The sequence below is a fragment of the Melopsittacus undulatus genome, chromosome 4 (genome assembly GCF_012275295.1).
Source record: "Melopsittacus undulatus isolate bMelUnd1 chromosome 4, bMelUnd1.mat.Z, whole genome shotgun sequence".
Lineage (NCBI taxonomy): Eukaryota > Metazoa > Chordata > Aves > Psittaciformes > Psittaculidae > Melopsittacus > Melopsittacus undulatus.
The window spans coordinates 43354799-43377856 of NC_047530.1; the positions used below are offsets into that span (position 1 = coordinate 43354799).

The 23058-nt window shown below is 34.4% G+C and overlaps 1 protein-coding gene across 1 annotated transcript in view; it reads right to left on the minus strand.

The window, feature by feature from the left end:
• The window catches only part of DPH6 (diphthamine biosynthesis 6), a 205307-nt gene that overhangs the window by 62979 nt on the left and 119270 nt on the right, over positions 1 to 23058 (minus strand). Inside the window, exon 13 of the mRNA XM_005149286.3 lies at positions 1370 to 1612. Coding sequence (XP_005149343.2) covers positions 1370 to 1612 — 243 coding nt within the window. The remainder of the gene's footprint in view (positions 1 to 1369; positions 1613 to 23058) is intronic.

Consider the following 23058-nt stretch of genomic DNA (forward strand, 5'->3'; position numbering starts at 1 on the left):
TTTTTTAAGCTATGCCTTGAATAATCAAAAAGTGACCAGGGACAGATGCTAGTAATAGATCCACAGCAAGCAACCTCATCAGTATCTTTCATGTAGCTTAGAAAGTACAGCCTTTAAAATACTGCCTTGGAAAGTACTGTCATCTCAGTAAGTGCAAGAAATAAAAGACTCAATATAGCATGGCTGTAACTACTTAAGACCTAAAAAGATGTTATGTCGGAAAAAGGAAAAGTTTCAAAGAACTGGCAAATACCACCTACCTGCCCTCAAATCATGGAAATTACACATGAGAAAGCATGTAGGCTTTGTAGTCATGCACATATTACTGAACAGTCACACAGCAAAAAAGGAATTGAACTTAAAAATGTAAATTGAATTCAGATTCAATACAATTGGTCTTGGAGGAGTAGTAAACAGTATTTAAGATGGTCCTTTATTAATACATCAAGGTGGAATGTGTAAGCATCTAAGTGAAGCATACATCTTTTCTTAGGAAGACAAGTGTGTAGCGCAGAGACTGAAGGTGAAGGCAAATAGAAAGCAAGTTTCAGGTGCATTTTTTCTTATTTCATGGCAGTATTAACATATGCAACATTGTGCTTCCAAGCCATGTATTTCACTGAGAAACCATAATAATTAAGTTATATTAAATTATACAGAAATTATGCAGTTACTACTCTTTTTACTCATTTGTGGGAAGTTATTTTTTATTTACAAGAGTTGTGGCCATTACCCTTTCAGTGCTTGCAGGGTGTTCCACGGCTATTTAAGAAAAGTGGTACATACATAATAGAAATTATTATGGTATCATTACAAATCACTGTGTAAATTATTACCCTGTTAAGGGATAATCTAGGGTCAATCAATATACAGCCATGCTTCAATCTAGTCTTAAAAGCTCAACTGAATAATAAGCAATAATGAGCAATAAACTGCTAAATGCAGTTGTCATGACAATACTGACTGTAAGAAAGTGTGGGGAAAAAAACCTCAATAGAAGAACTAACAAAAAGTTGAAGTAAACCGCTCCGCTCTTATTATGTAAAAATATATGGACAGAGGTAATTCAAGTACAGTTCAACACATTTCTGTTGGAGGAACTGACTGCTCTTTGAGAGTTCTTTAACATACTGCTTTGGAGAATTAAGATGAAGTTAGTGATGAATATAACTTTCTATTAAGCAATTTCCTTTCTCAATTGTGCACAACCACTTATGAGCCAGAACATAACAGCTCAATCAAACATTATTGTATCAGCTTTACTTAAACCTCTCTGAAATGTACTGAGACAATTCTGATAACACTACAGGAGTCAGAGGGGAAAAAAAAGAAGACAACCCAGAAAGAAGAAAATGGATATCACATCTACCTTTTTATGTTCTCCTAATTTCTTCTGCCATAGAGAGTGAGCAATAGGAATGTGCTTGCTCTCAGTTACATAGCAGCTGGCTGTGATGATATGGTGGAGTTCAGTGTTGTGGCTCATAGCTTGAAGAACTCGCCCAACATGACGCAGGGAAACTGTGGCCTCAGTCCTTATGCCACCACTCACAAGCTGCATCGTACAAGGTACTAGAGCAATCTGTCCAGAAGAGTAGAGAACATCTCCAATCTAGAAGAAAATAAAAATAAGAAAATAATATTCTGGGAGTATAAAGGAGGCAAGGGAAACACTTTTCTCTTTTCAAGGTCGTTTCACCAGTACTGTTGTTTGCCATCATTTGTCACAAATGGAGCGAACATGCCAGTATAAAGATATTTTTTTATAGGGATTTAAGTACAATAGAAACACAATACTGCAATAAACTAAATCAGCAGTTAAAGCATGGATGTATGTGTTGACTCAAAACAATAATATCTGATACTAGTGACACCTATGGCTGCTGGATCACAGTGATGCCCCAACATGGTTAAATATGTTCTTGTTTTCTGAGTGATGATGCATTCTATCTTTGGTTCAGTACATATAAGAAAGTATATACATATATCTGTAATGTCTTTAGTAAACTAGTTTAAAAGTGTTTTGAAAATGGAATTAAATGGGTGACCAGATGATATCACCAACATATTCTTTAAGTTGAGCTGCGATGCAGTTAGTTCAGACTGATTTCCAAAGTCTTCCTGGCAACACTCTGAAGACCTACTTTTTTTAGCAGCAGCCAGCAAAGGAAACATTTATTCTTACTATTCAGACATCTCAAAGACTTATAATAAAATCTTAATGTAAATATAAAAACTTTTCATCCTCTTATGCTGCACTTCTCTAGAAAGTCTGTACATTTCCTGATCAGTGAAGCAGTAAATTTAATTCAATATCAAAAGAAAACTAAGAATAGAAGTGGGAAGTCAGGTGGGTGTAAGCAACTTTGAAGTCAGCACAGGAAGCATTTGCTAGGAGTAAAGAGGGGGAAAATGGACTGTGCAAAGAATCTTCCGGAAGAATTTTGCAGAACTTACTGTGTAAACTGTAAAAATTCCTCAGAATTAAGAATAATTAAAAAAGAAATCTGTGTCCTAGAAGACATGGCAATCAAACCATGTGACAGACCCATATGCAACTCCAAATCTGTCCTCGTAACTGTCTGTGTCTCACAAAAGACTCACACATGTAACTATTGGAAGAGTATCTTATACAATTTGGCATACAAGTTCTATGATTAGCAGCTGAAGAGGGGGAGGAGGGAGAAAGGAACCATAATATAGCAACTGACAACCATCAACTATTTAAATTGTTTAAAATATCTGAAATATTGTTTTGATAATGCTATATATATATCCTGAATTTGAAAAAAAATGCAAGTAATATTTTGGTTTATAGGAACAAATGGTCTTTTTTTTTTTTTTAAATGGTGCTATTTTAAAATATGTGCCATTGAACAAGGGAGTCCAGCCAGCTACCAAGTGGCATACTGACAAGATGAGAAACAAATTCAGGAAGATAAGATTCAGAGTGGCACAGGTTTGTTTTTAAAGCAAGCCATTCAGTTTCACCTCTGCAAAGTGAAATACATGCATTAGTCAAAAACTCAGTACAGGTAGTCTATGCCTCTACAGAAAAAAAAACCACACTGGCAATATTTCTTTCTTTTTTTCCTGTTGGGCTGCTGGTTTTCCATGCATAACCCGTGTTAATTATTAGGTAGACAGAAGAGCTGTTCAACCAGTTCACTTCCCCTATTCTTGAACAGATTGTTTGAGACATAATATGAATACTAATTAACGACAAAATATCTGTCAGTGTTTTGAAATACGGACCAAGATAGCACTTTCTTAAAGTATCCTGGATGGTTCTGATACAATTAGCCCCACTGGTCATAAGTGAGGTCAAAAAAAATCTCTGGATGATTTGAGCAAAATTGGCACCACTTTTGGCTCAGATTCAGTGGGAATTTTGCATGGCTCTTTAAAAAACAATTTAAAAAAACCCTCTGTTCCTAACATACTTGTTTGTATCTTAAGACATAATTAATAGAAAAACAGTGTTCCTAACGTGCCACCATGTTATGGAAGGGTGGCTGCAATGGGGAAGGAAGGGAAAAGGGTCAAAACATGGCCACAGGTTAACAGTAACTGTATTTCGGGGAGACGTAACTTAGGATAAGGGAAGGAGGAGGGATACGCATTTTCTTTTCCCAGTGACTTGGTCATGAAAAGCCAGCATAAATAAACAATCAGCAGGGACAAAGCAGCAAACCAGCACAAACACTGTTTTAGCAGATTTCAAGAGGCTGTCTCTAGAACATTTGAAGCATTAAGCAAGAAATTGTTAGCGAAGTAAAAGCATTTAAAACAGGGAAGACATCATAATATCTTGTTCACAGTACTGAAATCTTACAACAGGAGATGTCACAATGTATGGTGTCAGTCCTTGTGTTGTGAAAGTATTCTGAAAAACCCTGCTAGAACCTTGCAACAGTTTATATTTCTTGAGCATCTACTAGGATAACAGAAAATCTTTCAGGCTATAGATTCACAGTGTATCAAGTCTAGAGGACCTGCATATCCAGTAAACAGCATAGAAACAAAACTACAATATAATGGATATGTATTTATACACTACATGTCTCAGCTTACACCAATGATTTAATTTGCACTGCAGCCCATACACATATTTCCAGTGCTAAAATGTCATTAAAGATTTGACAAACCAAAAATAAAAAAACTTGTACTGCCGAGATGCTCACTTGTACCAGTTTATTTCCAATACAGCTAGACAGCAGCAAGTAGTTTATAAAAGGGGTCTAGTGTGATTCCATATTCCTTCCCTTTTCATTTTCATTCATACCACTTTTTAGATGAAAGGTTGAGTTTTAATAAGCTAATTTAATAGTTTAGCAGCTGCCTTGCACAGTTAGCATAACTGTAAATAATAAAGGTATTTCAGTGGACAATTAGAACCTCAGAGTATGCAATCCGTATCTAACAGATAGGAATGCTAAGCTGCTATGTGAGAATTACTACTTATCATAATGCAGCTGTCTCCAGGAATGAAGTAAAATATATATCTAGATCACAGTTAATATAGAGTGAAGACATTATAGTAGCAATTATTTTATATCACTTTTTTTAAATTTTTTTTTTAAGCTTCATTCACTTTTCAGGAAAGCAGAAGGAAATCATCTACGGCACCATGGAAACAAAAAGTCAGAATGCTTGGTGCCACTTTGAACTATTCTATCCTATGAAAAAGTTTTTAACAGTATTGTAAGTTACGGAAAGTATTTATCTTCTCTCCCAGCAAGTATAGTGGAGGAAAAGAAACAATGAGCAGAACAGACTTAGCTGGACACAAGACCAACCTATGCTACTAATTAGCCAGAAAAGGATATAATTATTTCTACTTAGAAAGAAACAAGTAATGGAATACCTATAGACATGCACTGAGTTGATTTTTTTTTTAAATCAAAGGCCAAGAGCAAAAATGGAAATTTTATGAAACTTTTCCTGCTGGTATTATTAAAATCTGCTAGATTAAAACTGGCATAATACAAAAATTCCAGGGAATTTCTAATGAGGAGATTTCAACCATTCCCCCACAGGTATTTAGGCTAATGTTAATAGGTGCACCATATGACCATATGCATGTTTCTTGGAAAGGCTAGCATCAATATGCAATCAGCTAAATCTTTGTTACAAATGCAGCTTGGTATCTGAGTGACTGCTGCCCTTTAACAGGTCAGGGTGCACAAAAGATTCAGTGACCCCCTGACCTAACAGTGAAATAACCCACCATTATGTTTGGTCAATGTAAATAAGCATAACTGACAACGTGCTAATAGGCTGCCTCTGGTCAGCCATGTGTACCTCTGACCTTGATGAAGATGTAAATCAATTAATACTCCAGGCAATAAAGACCTCTGGCTGATTAAGTTAGATAGAAATAATCTTTCCTAACGGGATTAGAGATGTAAGTTGGTGAACTTTTTATTTAATATATGATAATCCTTTCTTCCTAGGGCGCTCTTATTTTAGCTAATGATGGTAAAGTTGCTTTTTGCAATGTGAAATCTTCTATTCAACTACCTAGCATAAATAAAGTTTTAAAGGTACCGTTTAGACAACAGTAATTGAATAGCTTTGAGTTCAGGCTAAGAACATAAACTGCATCTAATGTGGTACAAATACACCACAGCCTTCAATAAAGATCATGTTTTTCTTGACCTGTTACAAATTTGTAGTGTAAAAATTTCATAAATGAGTTAAATGCACATAGTTTAGTTTGATATAGGCTTCCTTTTGAGAAAATGTGCAGTTATCAGTAACTAAAACAAGAAAGACATATTCTTAAATTAAAAAAAGTATTAACTTTGAGCAACAATAGCTGACACTTATAAAAATCCATTTATAACTTAGTAAAATGATTGTATATCATACTCAAAACACTAGAAATTCCCTTTGAATTAAATAATGGTTTTGCCTAGTTAGGTCAACAAAGTATAATTAACCAGTAGCATATTATTACTATCTTACTTGAAATTGCTGTAACATTTCCACAATTTTCAGAGATTTAGAGCTCATTTTTCAAATGCTATGATTCCAGTTTACTAAACCTCATTTTTCAATGGGGCTTCCTATATTCCAAGATCTATTTGATCACCTAAGCTACAAGATTACAAAACACTCATCTTTTTGCATTGTTTTTCATTATCAAAATTTATTTCACCAAAGTATGATTTAAATTTTTCTCTCTGACTTTACATATGTGTGAGTTAAAAATTTATAGGACATTTTTTTTTCAAGAACTGAAATAGAATACTGCACTATCATGGATGCTAAACTAGTCTATATAATACCATTTTATCTGCAATTTAGCAAAATTAAGATACACTGTCCTGCAAAGCCATATTTGACACAGAGTACAATGACATAATGCTATCAACGTACCTGAAACTTTTGTGTATTTCCTAATTGTAAATTATACCAAAATGAAGTATTGCATCATGTAGCATGTATACACTGAGCAGCACAAAAACTGCCAGTTGTTTAAAAAGTTAACTTGACAATGCACCTGAAGAAGTCACAATATTAATTGTTGCAAATCAATTTCAAAATGTTGCATCTGAATACCTCCTATTTATACTCTACCTTGCCCAACTGTAAACACCTCTGCAATCTCTAAAAATCAAATAATTCAGATAGAGCCTTTAGACTGTGCTGGATTTACAGCAGACAATCTCACATAATACATTCCTGAAGGACCATAGTACCTTGAAGTTTAATATGCTACATACTCAGAAGTTGAGAGGAACAATCAGGTCAGAAAGCTTAAGATCAAATTCTCAGCTTGAAAACAACTTCTTAAAAGCTGCTCTATCTTATAATAGAAAACTGAAATATTTGAGTACATATTTTTGGTAATGTGTTGGTTATATTTAAATCTTGATCAATGCCAAATCAACTTTATTCTGCTCTACAGCTGATGCAAATAAAACCCACATGGTTCTGATTTACAGAAGACAAAGATTTAGAAACTGAAATTTTGACAAAAAACCCCTCCACCCCAAAAGCTGTCATTCATGTTCCAAGGGAGTATGAGGCACTAAACAAAAATAAACCTAGCTTTTAAAGTCCGTAACAGTAGTTCTAAACATCTAGGAAAGGTTCCAACAAAACGGGTGAACACAGCTTGCCATTTAATACATCCATGTGGGCATAACAGCCAGTCTGAAGTCTTCTCCAGGACTCCTGTTTGCTCCATTTGGAATCTCCGATATACAGAGAGGAAATAAAGAAAATCTAAGTAAAACATTCTTCATTTACTATGCACTTACTATGAATATTCTGTCCAATGTTCTGTACTGACACATAGGGTACTTATTGTTCCTTTATGGAAAATCACAGTAGACTGTTCAAAGACTTAATTGTAATAGAGGATAAACTGTTCTCCACATCCTACGGGATGTTTTTTCCTAAACAGAAAAAGAGCAGCCTCCCTACTTAAAAATGAGCAAGCTAAAAAAAGTATTAATCTTTGATGAATTTCTTCCTTGGGACAGTGGAATTCTAGTCTTCATGACTATTAATCTGTCACCTTTTACAAAGCCTACCATTTCCTCTCAAGCTTTTGAAAAAATATCACAAATTCTTACACAACCACATTAGCAAAATCTGCCAACTGTGAAAAATCGCTGAATGCTCAGCTTTATGAACATACCTTATCTAAAAGAGGAGTTAAAATCCAAACTGATTATCATTTACTCATTTCTTATTCATATCACTTTGAACAAAGGTGCCAAACAAAACAAATGAAAAAAAAAATCCAACCGAAGATTAGTCTATTTATTAGCCTATTTGATAACAATTGAGGTTGGGATGAGGAATTAAAGACTTAATCAAATCAATATTTACCAAGAAAAGCAAAGGCATATTCAGGGTCCAGAAAAACAAGGTGGGAAGGATTGGTATCTAAAAACGCAAAGTGATGCACATGACTCAGTGTGGACATGGACTATTGAGCAACGGATACTGCATTTTTACAAAATGGGTATTACATCCACCACAGTTGATTGAGTTTTTTTATTATTTATATATGAATAGGTAAGGGAGGATAATGGTTGTAATTCATCTGGATCCTTAGAATATCTGATACAGCATATTTTAAAATTACTTTTAACTCTTCTAATTATAAATGCTGTTAACTAGCTGGTAGTCTGTAAGGAGAGTCATGAAAATGCCAGTGTACCAAAGTAGGGTGCTGAGGGATCGTATCAGACCTGATTTTGTTTAACATCTTCACTAAATCAATGGAAGAAGGGATTAACAGCATGGTAAGGAAAGCCGCAGATTTTATTAAATTAGAATGTGCACCAGTAGAAATAATAAAAATTGACGCCAACAGGTTCAAAATAAAAGCAGAAAGTAAGAAAGTGAGACTTCATTTAGGAGAAATTAAAAGTCATGCCAGAACATATGGCAAAAATATTCCCGAATACAGATATACTTATCAAAGGAGAAAAATTGACTGCAGAAGTGCTGAACAGTTTGTATTAAATTATAACTGCTCTTTACTAGAAGCAAGCTCAGTATAGGACAGAAAATACAGTGTCTGTTCTCATGAAAGTGGAGAACATATAGAACAGAAATCATAAGGTAACTGTACCTACACAAAGGAGATAAAGAAAACAGATTGAGTGATACAATAACCTTAAATATCTGTATGTGTTTATATTGCAGACCTTGTCCCTACTTTTATCCCTAAACATACAATCTACTTAGAAAGAGATCTTGTAATATCCTTCCCACATTAACTGAGGTTTCTACTGAGAATGTCCACTTACAGTAAATTAAATTATAAGTTAAATTATCACTGCAGTGATAAAGCAGTCCAAGAAGGCACTGAAGAAATTTTTAGGTGATAATTTCTAACAATAAGGGTGCTACTGTTTAAGGCTGTACCACTGTTCTGGAATACAGCATCCAAAGAGAATTCAGATTGCAGTCATAAATGCCTACAAAAAGTGAGTCAGGTTTTTTTCCATTCCTACCTATCTTCACAATCCTTACTCGTACTGGCTGTCAAATAGGTTAATGTGATTGTAAACAGAGGAGGGACAGATAGGCAGAGAAATACTCTGTATTGAAGGATGAAAGCTGTTCATCACACGACAGTAATTCACAGTGTATGAAACATGTTAACACCGTGACATTCTATTCTTACAGAAAAGATTTCATTCCTAGCCACCACTTGGCTTAATATTTTTATTCAAAATATGAATGTCACTGGCTACTTAAGATACCAGTTTGTGAGACAGGAATGAAGCAGTTCCATAAAACCAAGAATCCATTAACTGAAAACAATTAACTGTAATTAACAGTATTACTAAGATAAAAGTGTTAGTTCTCATTCTAGCCATATAGTGCGGATTTGTACTTTACCAATCTTCTGCATACACCCAGTCTTACATGGATTTTACTTCCACCTATGGACATCTAAATAATAACACTTTACTGTATGTTGAAGATTATTTAGTACATAAATCCAATATATAATACACAAACCCACAATTTCCCAGTGGAAATTAAAGGAGACTTATTTATGCAACTAGATGTACATGTACAGACTACATAATAGTAATGCAGCTAGAATATAAAATACACAATATACAGTGTTTATCACAATCTTTTACCTATTTATTCATATTGCAGTATTAATACTTCCTTGCAAAACAGAATACCTTTATCCAGGATCCCAACTTCCAATGCAAAAATGAAAGTCAAGTTCTGATTATACTTAATAAAAACTGAAACTTGCAACAAAGAGCCACAAATATATTTAATATTCTTGTCCAAACTAGTGTCATATTGTCTTTTCTGCATCACCAATTAAACCAAAGAGATCACCAAAGACAAAGAAATCATTTTGGGTATTTGGAACCCCATGGTATCAGTTGCAAAATCCTGCGAAATCCAGCAGTACAGAAAGAGTCCATAGTCAAAACTTTGTGTTCTGAGTAGTAAGATATCACCCAATCTATAGTTTCAAAGAATTCGTAATTTCACAGTGACAATGCATTATAAATTCTCATATAATCTTAAATACAGTGTTCCTGAAGTTCAATTCAAGAAAAAAAAAAGGATTATGAAGTAACACCCTTGTCAAATACATGCAACTGCCTATCCTAAAATATAATAAAGATTCCTAACAGAACAAAATAAAAGTAACGGAAACTAAAGACAGCCAGCCACAATCTCAGAAGTACAGTAAATATGCTCATCCAAACATAACTTCACAACCTTTATTTGTTGTACCTTTAAATACTGACCTTTTATGAGAATTGCAGTGTGGACAGCATCCCTAAATAAAATATCATTAAATGCGCAGCCAGGCAGATTTTACTATGTACCTTTCAGAGCATAGATTTTTCTCTTATATTGGGAGCGCTTTATGACAAAAAGTGACCTATTGACCAAGTGGTAACTTGTAGCATTTGAAACTTAAGTTTCTTTAACAAATTATATTTATATCCTGTGTTATAATTGGACTGTAACTATATTATATTCTGTATAGTAATACATATTCATTTGGGTATGGAATTAGAATCTAGCATTATACATTTTCCTATTTTTCTGTGAGTTTCTGAGGGCTTTTTTTTTTTCTGTGTAGTTTTTTTGTGTGCGTGATTTTTGGTTCATTGGGCTTTTTTTCTACATGTTCACCTTGTTCTTCTCTTATAATACTTATTTTCATGAAAATTTCTAGATGGTTTAAAATGATAAAAGCTTGGAACTGGAAATTGCAGTATATTGATAGCATATTAGTTGCTGATAGATTATTAATAAAATATATATCTTGTGTTCTGCCAGCCAAGCTGCAATCATGTTTCTATCCATCTTACATCACAAAGAACAAGTGCTTGTAAACTTACCATATGCTAAGATCTTTTTGTTTGCATTATTAATAAAGGTAGTTATTTTGGCTAGTAAAAACTAATTGCAGAGTCAAACCCTCTGATATAAAAATAGGTAGAAAGCGAAGCTTTGAAACTAAAAGGGGGTAGATAAGAGGAAGGGAGGGGCAGCATGCAGTAAGGAATAATTCAGCAATTAGTTTAATCAGCAGTGATATTGCTGAGATCCAGGTTTAAACCCTTGGTATTTTTCTTTTTCCTGGTAATAGCAGTGCTGCTGCAGCAATGGACAGTCCAGGAAGCACACCTCTCAATGCCTTCTGATGGATCTGTTCTGATTTGTTCAAATAAACTCATGTTCTTGGATGAAGACTCTATTCCGTTTCTTGATGAATGTTTTCATTAGTATGCTAGAAGTTAATATAGGATGGAAAGATCCCTCTTGATGACAAAAAGTATTAGTAAGGCTCTGAAAAACCTTTACAGTGAAAGATAAATAAAAATTGATACATTCCCGACTATGATTTCTTTGATAATCCAATGCTATCCAAAAAGAAATGATCTACTGAAATTCCATGTATTCCAAACACCTGTGAGATAGTTATCGTTACCTTCTAGCTTTCTGAAATACTACGAATTTAGCAATATGAAAGATACTTAACATAGACTGTCTTACACTGTAGAACATTTAATCTGATGATCCTGTACAAACACAATTTTTGTGAAGAATTTTGGCTACTTCAGAAGAAGTGAGATGATAAAATGAAGAACATGTGGGAAATGCAGATCTACTTACATTTTTGAAAATTAGATAAAAATACCTACAAAAGCCTAATGGGAACGTGGGATGTGATCAAGAAATTCTTTTTGAAGTATAATGGCTAAAACTCACTTAAGCACTGAAATGGTCAATGACACAGTATCAACAGCACTGCTATCTGAAAATAATCTGAACTTTTTATTTGAATTTGATAATAATGAATAAGGTACCTCTTCAAAAACAGAAGCTGTATCAAAATCTACAAATTATGCCAAGAACAATTTAAATATCTGATTTTGCTTTTTGAGCTTAGGAAATTCATAGGTACTTCACAGAAAATATGACTTTGTATGAGAATATGAATGTCTATTACTTTGCTTGCTCAGCCCAACAGAAAGAGCTTCTAATTATCAGCTAACCAGTGAGCAGTATCTGAAAAGCATGCAAAAATGACAAGACTTCCAATGACGGAAACAGTCTCATATAAATTTTACATTCTATTTATATATAAGATGGAAGCTGCATGACTTGACTGTTCATCTATCAGTTTTAAGTAATGTTTTTGGGTTTTGTGAAAAGATTGGGTTTTATTGCTAAAAAAGTTTGGCCTAAATTCAGCTAGCATGAATTCCCTGCTATGAAGTCCAGGGAATTATAGTTAACACACAGCGTCTTTCAACATGTTATTTCAGGGTTTGCATCTGGCATTATAACCGGTCACAGCATTTAACTGCAAAACTCACAGTTTCTGCCATTCAGTCCTGAAGGAGTTAAATCTTATAGCTCTTCAACAAAAAACAATTGCATGTTTTTGCAGAATAATATCACATGCTGGTAGTGAATAAATAAATGCTCAAACCAAAGAGAAATGAACGATTTCTGTGATGTATGTTTTGAACTTCTAATAGCTAGTCTGATTCTTCAGAATAATAGCTAAAATCAGAAACAGCACTAATGAGGAATGAAGAAAGGTATGAAAGAATAATACATGTAATATAAAGAAAGGTGGAGAAACAAAGTAATTGCAACTTTTTATTTGTTGTTTGTAATGCTAACACTTATGTACACCCTGACCTTGTGAGGTGATATAATGCTTTGATTTTTTGTAAAATTTAGTAGAAGCAGAAATTGCATCTTGCAGGACTAAGCTCTGGATGTAGAACAAGATAATGCTGAAATTCAAATTAAATAAGCACTTCAAAACACCATCAGGGAACAATAAGTCAGCTCAACACCTTCCCAATGCAGGAAATTTAAGAGTTAATCAGTGTACCTAATTTTATTTTTTTTAAGGTGGAATAAATCTGCTATAGGGAGCTGGTTTGATAGACCTTTGAAGGTCTTCAAAACTCTCACTAATGTGTTATTCTCTAAAAAATATTCCCATAATTCTGCTGTCTCCCATCATTCCTTGCCTCGAGATTCATCTGTCAACTTTGATGCATCTTTTAAAGTACCCCTCCAAGCCTAAAAACCATGACTACAGACCACAGAAGAGAACTCTTTGCTTTGAAACTATCTGATCAATCAGAAGATCATTTACCTGCAAGCATTATTTGGTGAAGCTAAAGCGGCACATCAACCAGCAGCATCTGAAGGCTGAGGCAGCAAAACGTCAACAACAAATTGTCATTGGCATTCCATTTATGAACCTTCAAACAGCATCAGATCTTTTCCATGGGAAACCAGATCAGGTCAGACTGGAGCTGAATATTTCTTAACAAGCTAACCATCAAAAGAACTTACGTTTTGAATAAAAAGGCTATCATTTGTTGATTTGAATATCAAAGGGATCCACTGCAAACTCCCAGTCTAGAAAAACCTCCCTAAGCTACACCAGACAGGTGTTTAATAATCTATTATTAAGGCACTATTTTAGGTTACTCAGAATCATAAAAAATAGCTGTAACTGTGAAGCTGCAAATGGGACTGCACAAAGAAATGAATGCTATTAACATACTATTAACAATTCAAAAGAATGAGTTGACATACCAATCAAACTTGTTAATTGACTGTCAATGGCCTGTCCCTGAATATACAACATGACTGCATTATATATTTCAAATGCTGACAGGAAGACAGTTTCATTTGCATTAACTTCATAAACTGATCAACAACCAAACTGCCACATACATTTATAATGGGAAGCTGAATCATTTCAATATTCATGCAGCTCTGTAATTGTAAATTAGGTGCTGGCAAACAATACAATACTGTACATACTCTAAAATACCCTAAATTTCTCTGACCTACTTTCTTTTTTATTTTAAAAGAGCAGTGGAGAAAAGTTGTCTCTTACAGAGAGGATTATTACTTTATTTTATGGTTCATGCCTGAGGCAAAATTTGTTTGCAACTGAGTTTGCAATCATAGTTTATAACTCTACTCTAGATGCATAACTGGTCGGCGATATATGAGGCATGCAAGGTGATGTAAAATTTTTCTACCTTTAGTTCTGTGAAGTGTAAATACCATTAAAATATAGGCTAAATCTGTAAAAAATAGTGAATGAAAATCTGTATTATTTCCCTGTATGACACAAAGCAGATGTCAGCCCTGAAACCACTGAAACTTTATAATTAGACATCAAAACATGTAATTTAAAGTGGAAAGTATTGTTCTTGCATATTCTTCCCTAGGGTCCTAGAATTTACTGCCATCAGAAGTTCATCTATATAAAGTATCTTTCCTAAAAATATATCTCATAATTATACCCGTTCAGTTTCATTGGGATTGACAGTGATAGCAGGTGAAATGGTTGTGATAGTGCTGCCATTTTAGCCAAGTGATTAGTCGGACATACTCTAGGCAAAGTCACAAATCACAGGAGCTAAGAGCAGAATTGCTTGAGGTTCTTCCATATTTCTGCAAATGTTTACCAATCCAGCAGAAATGAATAATGGCTGCAAATAGAAGGAAAATGACAGAAAGAATTCCCAATAAAAGACCCAGGTCAACATTCTTCACTTTTCCCATTTAGGATCTCCTCCTGCATGACTTACTATCTGGCACATCAACTTACTGAAAAATACAGTTCTAGCTAAGCTAACAAAGAAGCCTTCAAATGTTGTCATTAATGACTCAGCATATTAGTATCTATTTGTATGCTTTAACCATATAGGGTAGATGTGAGAGAAGAAATTTCTTTTTATTTGTTCATGAATAATAAACATACAAATATGCTATGGACATATTTATCACCGTTTATATAGAAGTAATAATATCTCAGTCACTTTGAGATCAGGAGAAACGAAGCTAAGCAGAAATGTTGCAAATGACAATTAAGTAGCGAGAGTCTGGAAATGTTCTACTGAAGGCTAAATAGTAACTGATCAGAAATTCTGAAGTTGTCAGGTCTGTCATATTCCCTCTCTATCTATATGACCTGGAGGAAGTATAAGCAAGTTTTAAACATCTCAACTGTAAATGCATGCTGTCTTCTTTCCCCCTCTTTTATTATGACTACTTTCATCCTTTCAATCCAGCAGTCACTTCCCTGGCTTTAAAGTTATTGCAAGAAGAGCCTAGCACTACACACTAGCATAACCATACAGATATCACATAAATGTCCAATAAATCTGCAGTCATGACAACCTTCTCCTGCATTTCCTTTCGGAAAAAGAATATCAGAGGACAATTTTTCTGCTATATATGTGAGCTGCTATGTTTTAGACTTTATTATTTGTAGTATAGATGTAAGATTGAAAAGCAAAAAATATTCACATTTATTGTTTTAGCAACTGCAATTGAAGAGTGGAAAGACTAACAAATGGAAATATAAAACCTTTAGGAAAGCTGACTACAGTGGAGCCACTGGGGTGATGGCAGTCCCAAATCACCCTAACTGGTAATCATGAAAGATTACTTATACTACAAACTAGACATTAGCTTTGATATCTTCCCCAAAGTATAAGCTGCGTAACTGTCATACCGAATAACATCATATGATGGGTGCTGCTAAGTTCTTACACTGACAAAACAGGGATCATTAAAGCTTCAACATTCTTTCAGGTAATCAATGTAATATAAGCAGTATGTGATTAAAAGCATTTAAGACATGAAAAGTGTCAAGGTAAAGAACAGCTCATTACTCAAAGGATGTAGTATCTATAAAACCAGCCATCTTAGAAGGAGCTGGTCATTCACTACTGCTGCTAATAGTAACACATAGCTACAGTGAATTCATGCTCCAAGATTTATAAACTTTGATTGTAGAATATATACATATATACAGGTGAAATATATGCACATTTACATACTACTGTAGCAGAAATTATGTGAAGTGTGCTCACATTTCAAAAGGACATGATTGATATTAAGAATATACAGTTTGTTTGCACTGTTTCAAAATTTGCATTTGTAATAGTCACATTCTAGTTTACTCAAATACGCATTTTCAATGAAATTTTCACTATCATAGCTTAAATAACTATGACTCTTAATAGCCTGTGGCCAGCACAGGTTTTGTATGGTGGGAATAAATACTCCTGTCCTTGGGAATAATGACATTTTCTACCGTGCCAATAAAGTTCCATCCATGTGGGAAATGGAACTTTCCTGGAGATCCACATGAGACTAGAGAACTAATTTGGACAAAAAACTTGATTATAACAGAATTCACAATCATTATCTTTTAATTGGAAGATAGGCTTCTGAAACTTCAAAACATTAGGGACAGTTTATAAGACAAAAAGGATTAAGTCAAACACTTCCAAACAGTCCAGAACTGCACATATACCATTTGTTTTGAATTAGAATGGTGAATACAATTAATGTTTTTGCTGAATGCACTACTGTCAGTTGCTCAGTGATAAATGGTGAGATCAGGACTGTATTATACTATACTGCAGAGGTAGAATAGTTCAAGCAACTAATCCCATTCCAAGTTCATAACTGAACAAGGAGCAGCTTAACACAAACCTGTCTGTATTTGCTATTTTTATAAGGAAAAATTGAGATGAACAAAAAAACCCCGAACCCATTGCAACTTACTGAAAAAATATTCAGTGGATTAGATGCCTTGCAAAAATATTTTAGCTTATATTACAGTCCTGTTTCCACTCACACAGAAGAAATATCATTATGAGATATTCTTTAGTCTGAATCACTACAAGGGTTCTTAAAAATACATTAAATAAATATTTAAATTAAGTGATTCATCCAGCTGGATTGAAAAGAAAATATTAAAGGGGTAGGGTGTTCCAGATTCCTGAGCATTTGTGCAATATCAGTGTTTATTTTGTGTGGCAAAGTACAAGTAGGCACAAAGTAAGTACAAGCATTGGCTTATACTTACTTCTTGCATATAGGTGCCAAGGAGAATGCAAGAGTAAAAGGAAGCAATTCCATAAATCTAGCATATGCCTTGTATTAAGCATATAGTTTTAACATTAGTCTAATTATTGAGAAACTAGAGGAGTGGCATAACAAGGAAGCTAATTCCTTATTTAAATTTCAGTTTTAGTATTACCACACAGGGAAATAGATAAACAAATACATAATATTCATATATTAGACATTAAAATTTAAGCACTGATTGGGAAATATCAAACATCAGGATACAGATGGAAACATCATGTATATTTGATTATAAGTGAGATATACATATATTTGTGTTATAAATGTATATTTATATTTAAGAACCTGAACATATTTGCAGGATGTTCAGCGTTATGAGAAACACTCTAAACCCATCAACATTAAGACACTCTGCAATGCTTTATTCCTTAACTCTGTTGTTAGAATAATTTTTTGCTTTTCAAGAAAGCTGATGCTTTCTTGATATTGCTTTCCAATTCCTATATTTAACCTTAGCATCCTCTTCCTGAGAGGAGTTGCAAAAAGGCAACTCTGAAGTTTCTACCTGCAGCCACCTCTTATTTATATTATATGAATCTGTAACACTTCCTGCTGAAGATTGAAACTCACTGCAAAAGTAAAGAGGTTTCTTTAAATTTTTCTGAAATTTGCTCAAGAATTATGGGAAATAAGCAAACAATCTATTGCAGCCCAGGAGACTGAGATTCTTCAGGCACCTCTGCAAACACAGAATAAGATCTGACAGACTCCTTCAAATGAGGGAAAGGCACAGAAAGAAAACATTTGGTGAACATTTAGTAAGCTACCCATTTAAGGAATATTCACATCCTTATCATCCCATTAGCAGAACACTACTGCTACTGTCTCCAGAGGACTCAGACCCAAATAAGCATGTCTTAGTATAGATTTCTCTTTTTTAATTTAATGTGCTCTCCGTCCAAAGGCTAAGATCTATCTAGTAACTCCAGAAATTATACACATTTGCTATCTTTTGTCAAAGTCCAATTTAGCATGACTAAAATTAACTTTTCTACCAAGAAAGTTATAACATAGTTAAAATAGCAGGAAACAAAATCAGTTGTGTCTCGTCTGTTTGCCACAGAACAGTTGTAACATTTTTTTAAGCCACATTAGTTGCATGGTCTCAACATGACAAGAAGTAAATCAAAAATTTTCCAGAAATACAGTTGCAGTTAGTACCAATATATTATTTACTCCACTCACAGGAATCCCATCTTGTTCAATTGTCATTATTATAATCACCCACCTTCCATGGAGGCAGAGAACTGGCACATATGCAGAGAAGTAAAGAGAAGCCTCTTCTGCTGGTGGATTAGTCTCAACATTGCCAATCTTTTTTATTGGGTATTTGACCTCTACAGGAGCAGTTCTCAGGTTATTCCTTAATGAGAGTAAGATCTTGTTAACAATTTAGGGTTTTTAATGCTCAATTTTCCAAAGCAGGAATGTCATTTCAATTTCTTCCTTCAATATATTAATGACTTTTATTACCATTAAGTTATACTGTTGTAGATTTCAAATTGGCATTGATCTGCTGTATAAGCTCTGATCAACCTTAGATTGCTAGGACAGTGAAGAGGGCTTCTTACTTCTCTACAGACTAAGAGGGTTTCTTTTTACCATGGAGGCACTGTGTTTGTCTGTCCTGACTGGTAAAAGATGGATGAACCTAAAGATGATAGTTACCTCTAGATATACAAAATGTATACCTTAGATTGCAACAGAATTAGTCTGCTGTCTTTCTTCCACAAAAAAACAAACATATAACTTAAAATTCAACCAACTCCCTCGCTGTTACAAAGTAAAACTACACTATAACTGTATAGTTTTTAATTAATTTTTTTTTAAGTTAAGAATGCAGTTGTTTAAAAGTTTTCTGCATCTCTGTCAGGAATACAATACCAATCATGCAACAATAAAAGTTTATGGATGTGCTATGTAATCATTTAGTTTCCAGAACCATTCCACAGTTCACAGAATTTGTTTTAGTTTTGAACCATTTAGTTTTGTTACTATGTCTTAATAATTCATGCTGTATTTTTAAATTCAAAAGCCTACCTTACCAGACCAAGAGTAGTAGTCACTAATTCAAAAACTATGATTTACTATAAGCCAAAAGTAACCCAATAAAGTGCCTAGGTTACTCTTTTGGTTCCAGTGTCTCAGAACTTTTGCCTTAGACTTCTAAAGCCTTTTTCTTTATATGCTGAACAGAACTCTTTGAAGTCTTACAGACACTCCTATTGACACTCTCAATGACAACTGAGAATTTTGAGCTGGAATTCCACAGGCGAAGTGGCCCAAAGTCTACCTTGAGACACAGAAGAAACAAGTCTGTCCCTCTGCATTATGTGTGTTTGTGCATATACATACATATGTAGGTACAGAAATAAAAATAAATATAAGTGTACTATTAAATATTTATTTATTTTTAATTTGTTTATTATTTTTTTATACTATGTGCATTTTGGTCATAGAATAAAGTAATCTAATTAAAAAAATAAGACTATAGAGACAACAGGGAGACTTTCAAGTGCTTGAGTGATACGCACAGAATAAAAGTATGAGAAGATGCTCCAGCTTGATAAGTCACAATATGATACCATCCTATGATTCCGTAACTAGGTAATAAAGATCAAAAATAATAATAAAGAGGGAAAGTAGGAAGCAAATACAAATCTAGAAATTATGTGAAAACTTCAGTGATGCTGAACAGTCAAATACATTGGTGGGGCTTACAGCAACGCAGTTATAGCTTAACAGAGCAGTGAGTTTAAAGTGAGCATTGTAAGAAAAGTAAGTCACGACAAAATGTGGCAGTAACAGCAACTGACTTTTGTCTATGGGAGATACATGCTACACACCAGCAAAACAATTTCATAACACTGCAGTTAGGAAGTTCCCTCCAAGCTCAGATACAGAATTACACTTTTAGAGGAATCAAACTACAAACGTGTAAATTAAAATTCTCTATTAATTATATCACTTAAATGTAAGCTATTCCCACAAATCAGTCTGCACAACTTCGATCACAAGCTCCCATATATTCATTAGTAGAATTCACTCTTTACAGAATTGCATCTGCATTTTATGTGGGAGCCTTGTTTCATGTAGCAAGCAGATGTTTACAGATTACATGGTTGGTTCTTTGCTTTCTAAAACTGCTATACAGCTAAAACTATGTTTTCTTCTCTCAAACACTATGTGGTACCCAGCTTTGAATGGTCTCCCCAAACAAGAATCTCTCACACTCTGGTAGTTCTACCTTCCCTGACCTATTCACATCACACTATCATTATTCTCCTGAGGAAGCAAGGACCATGCTTTCTTTGACATGCTACTCTAAACCAGGAAGACCAGGGAGTACTGCTGGGTTCCGTTGGCCTCCCTAATGTATCTGTTCAGTTATTTGAAAGAGTCTGGAACTGACAGGTGTCTGGACACAAAGAAAAAGATGAGGGAAGATGACCCTGCTCTCCCCAGACAGGAACTATATATTCAGTATCTCTCAGAAAAGACAGGAGCTTAATTTTCTCTAGCACTGAAGTTACACAAGTAACAAGATCGTGAATTACAGCATAAACCATTTTCTGTGCATACAAAAAGGCACTATTCCAGATTTCTGAAACTCCATAGAAAGAAAAAAAGAAAAATGAACAGTAAGAGCAATGTAATACTAATTTGCAGATAAAGGACTAAGACCTAGTACAATTAAACAATTTCCCCAGGTTTACAAAGGAAGTCTTGTATGTGACACAGATATTCAGATGCTTTTCAGTGAGCATCACAAGCTTTCTACCTTTCATGTCCCACCTTGACCAGTTCTGCTTCAGATCTTTTAGTCCTGCCTGTCTGAATTATCAGTAAAACAATGCATACAGAGGTTAACATGAGTCCAGAAATATCAACACCATGTGTTCTGAAACATGGTGACATTCCTAATCAGATTACTGTTTCAATGCATGTTGCTTTCATCCTCAAAAAATATTATTTTGGTTGTAATATATTAAAAAGCATTTTAATTTGTAGCATGGATTTAATAGTCAGTAAGTTGCTCCTGAAGGGTATGCGACTAATAGCTCTGGAGACTTAAACACAGTGTTTATTTACAAACATACACAGCATCACCCAGAGCTCCCAAAAGTCACTCTGTCAGTACAGCTTAAAGTTATTTTTGGGGGTCACCAGAGTTCAGTCTCCAGGACACCTGAGTCATTTGCTTCACAGTTGGCAGAGTGCTGCAGTGTAGTTTTCTGAAATACCAGTTAAATTAAGATTGTTATGCACACTGAGAGCAGTCACCAGTTTGAAAAAAGGACGTAACATACTGGTTTAAAAACTTTTTTATAGGATCAGAGTAGAAATAAACAAAAAGTCCTGCACTGATAAAGCCCCAAACCCTGCAATATCCAAGTGGTTCTTCATCCTTTAATGGATCTGACAGCATGATCTCTATGAGATACTACTGCACTGCTCATACAAACCACTCTGATGTGCTAAAATGCAATCCCATAAATAACATCAGTTCCTGTAAGTCTGACTCTCCAGATACCTAAGATTTAGATTCCATCGCCTAAAATAATACATAGTATTAACCTATTACAATATGTACAATACTGTTGTCAAGTGTATATTCCAAACATGCCTTTAGTAGAAATCAGATCTCTAGGTGAAAGACTATTGAGCCTGAAATTCCTAAGTCCTACAAGTCCTAAGAGAGTGTAAGTTTTCATAGTAAATTTGCCACAGTACTTAAGGCTTCGCTTATGCATATGCATCAGTGCAACCCATGCTAAACATCTCTGCATGTTCCACACATCTAAGTGATAACAGTGATAACAAACTATGAGTTCTCTTACTACGTATCTTCTGCCATAATAATGCCACAATACGGAAATATCTTTGTTTAGCTGACTTTAGAAAACTTCTACGAGATGGCAAACTGTAGAAACCCAACTTAAAGCATACACTTTATAAACTCTTGGTCCCATGATTCAATTCTAAAGAGCACCACTGCCTTTGGTATAGTTGTTTTTCCAGCTGGAACAAAAAATCCAAGTAAGGCACAGACAATGGAACAAAAAGTACAACTACACCATCACCTAGTACAATGCCACAGGAAGGTTTCACCTGCATCTGCACTTACAGCAGAAATGTAGTTTCTTGTTTTAAGTGACTGCATTGAGGAATCTCTTTCAAGCTAATAAAACACTTCTGGTTACAAACACATACTTCTCAAAACCATACCTATTAATGGATTAACAACTACGTACGTTAAAATTATGATTTTAAATAAATCTGTATGGCTCAGCCCTTATAATAAAACACTACAGATTTTAAAAATATTTCAAATAATTCAAATCGATCCCAAATCTTTCAGTATACTACCACTGAAAACCGGAGTGCAACTACGCCTAATTTCTGAGGTTTGTTACACTTAATTATTATAATTAACTAAGCACATGGTCCAGAAGTCAGAATAAAGTTTAAAGATGGAATAGAAATTTCTGGTTTTCCCTTATCATGATTAGCTTTTCAAAGTGCAGCTTAAAAAAAGTATCTTTATGGATCTTCCATCTGGTGTCTGTTTTGTTAATACATTTTAAAGGCAGTATCTTTAATACCACTACATGTGAAAGTAATCTCTACTTTTCTTTAGCACTTAAATTACTGTCTTTTCATCACTTTTTCTGAGGACCACAGCTGCATCAAGACATTCATAATCAAAATCTTAAATCGGATTGCTATGTATAGCTACCAGAAAACCTACAATCTTAACAGAGAATATTTTAAGTCTTCTTGTGAGAGAAATGGGTCTCACAAATGTGAAAAGATAAATCTGAAAGAAAACTGAAAGTGAGATTTCTCATTTTCAAACTATTATTAAACTCCTAAAACCTTAATGCATTTTTGCTGAGAAAACAATTTCTCTTGTGTAAAACAATTCAGACCAATCCCAGCTCCTAAACTGTTGAGGAAAGAAGAGTTGGTTTCCTACTTGAGATTCCTCTGTCTCTTCAGAAGGCTCTGGATAGAACCTTGCAGTGATTCACAGGCTGGTATAAATTTCAGAAGTCTATGCAAGTCAGTGTAAACCACAGGGAGCTGGAA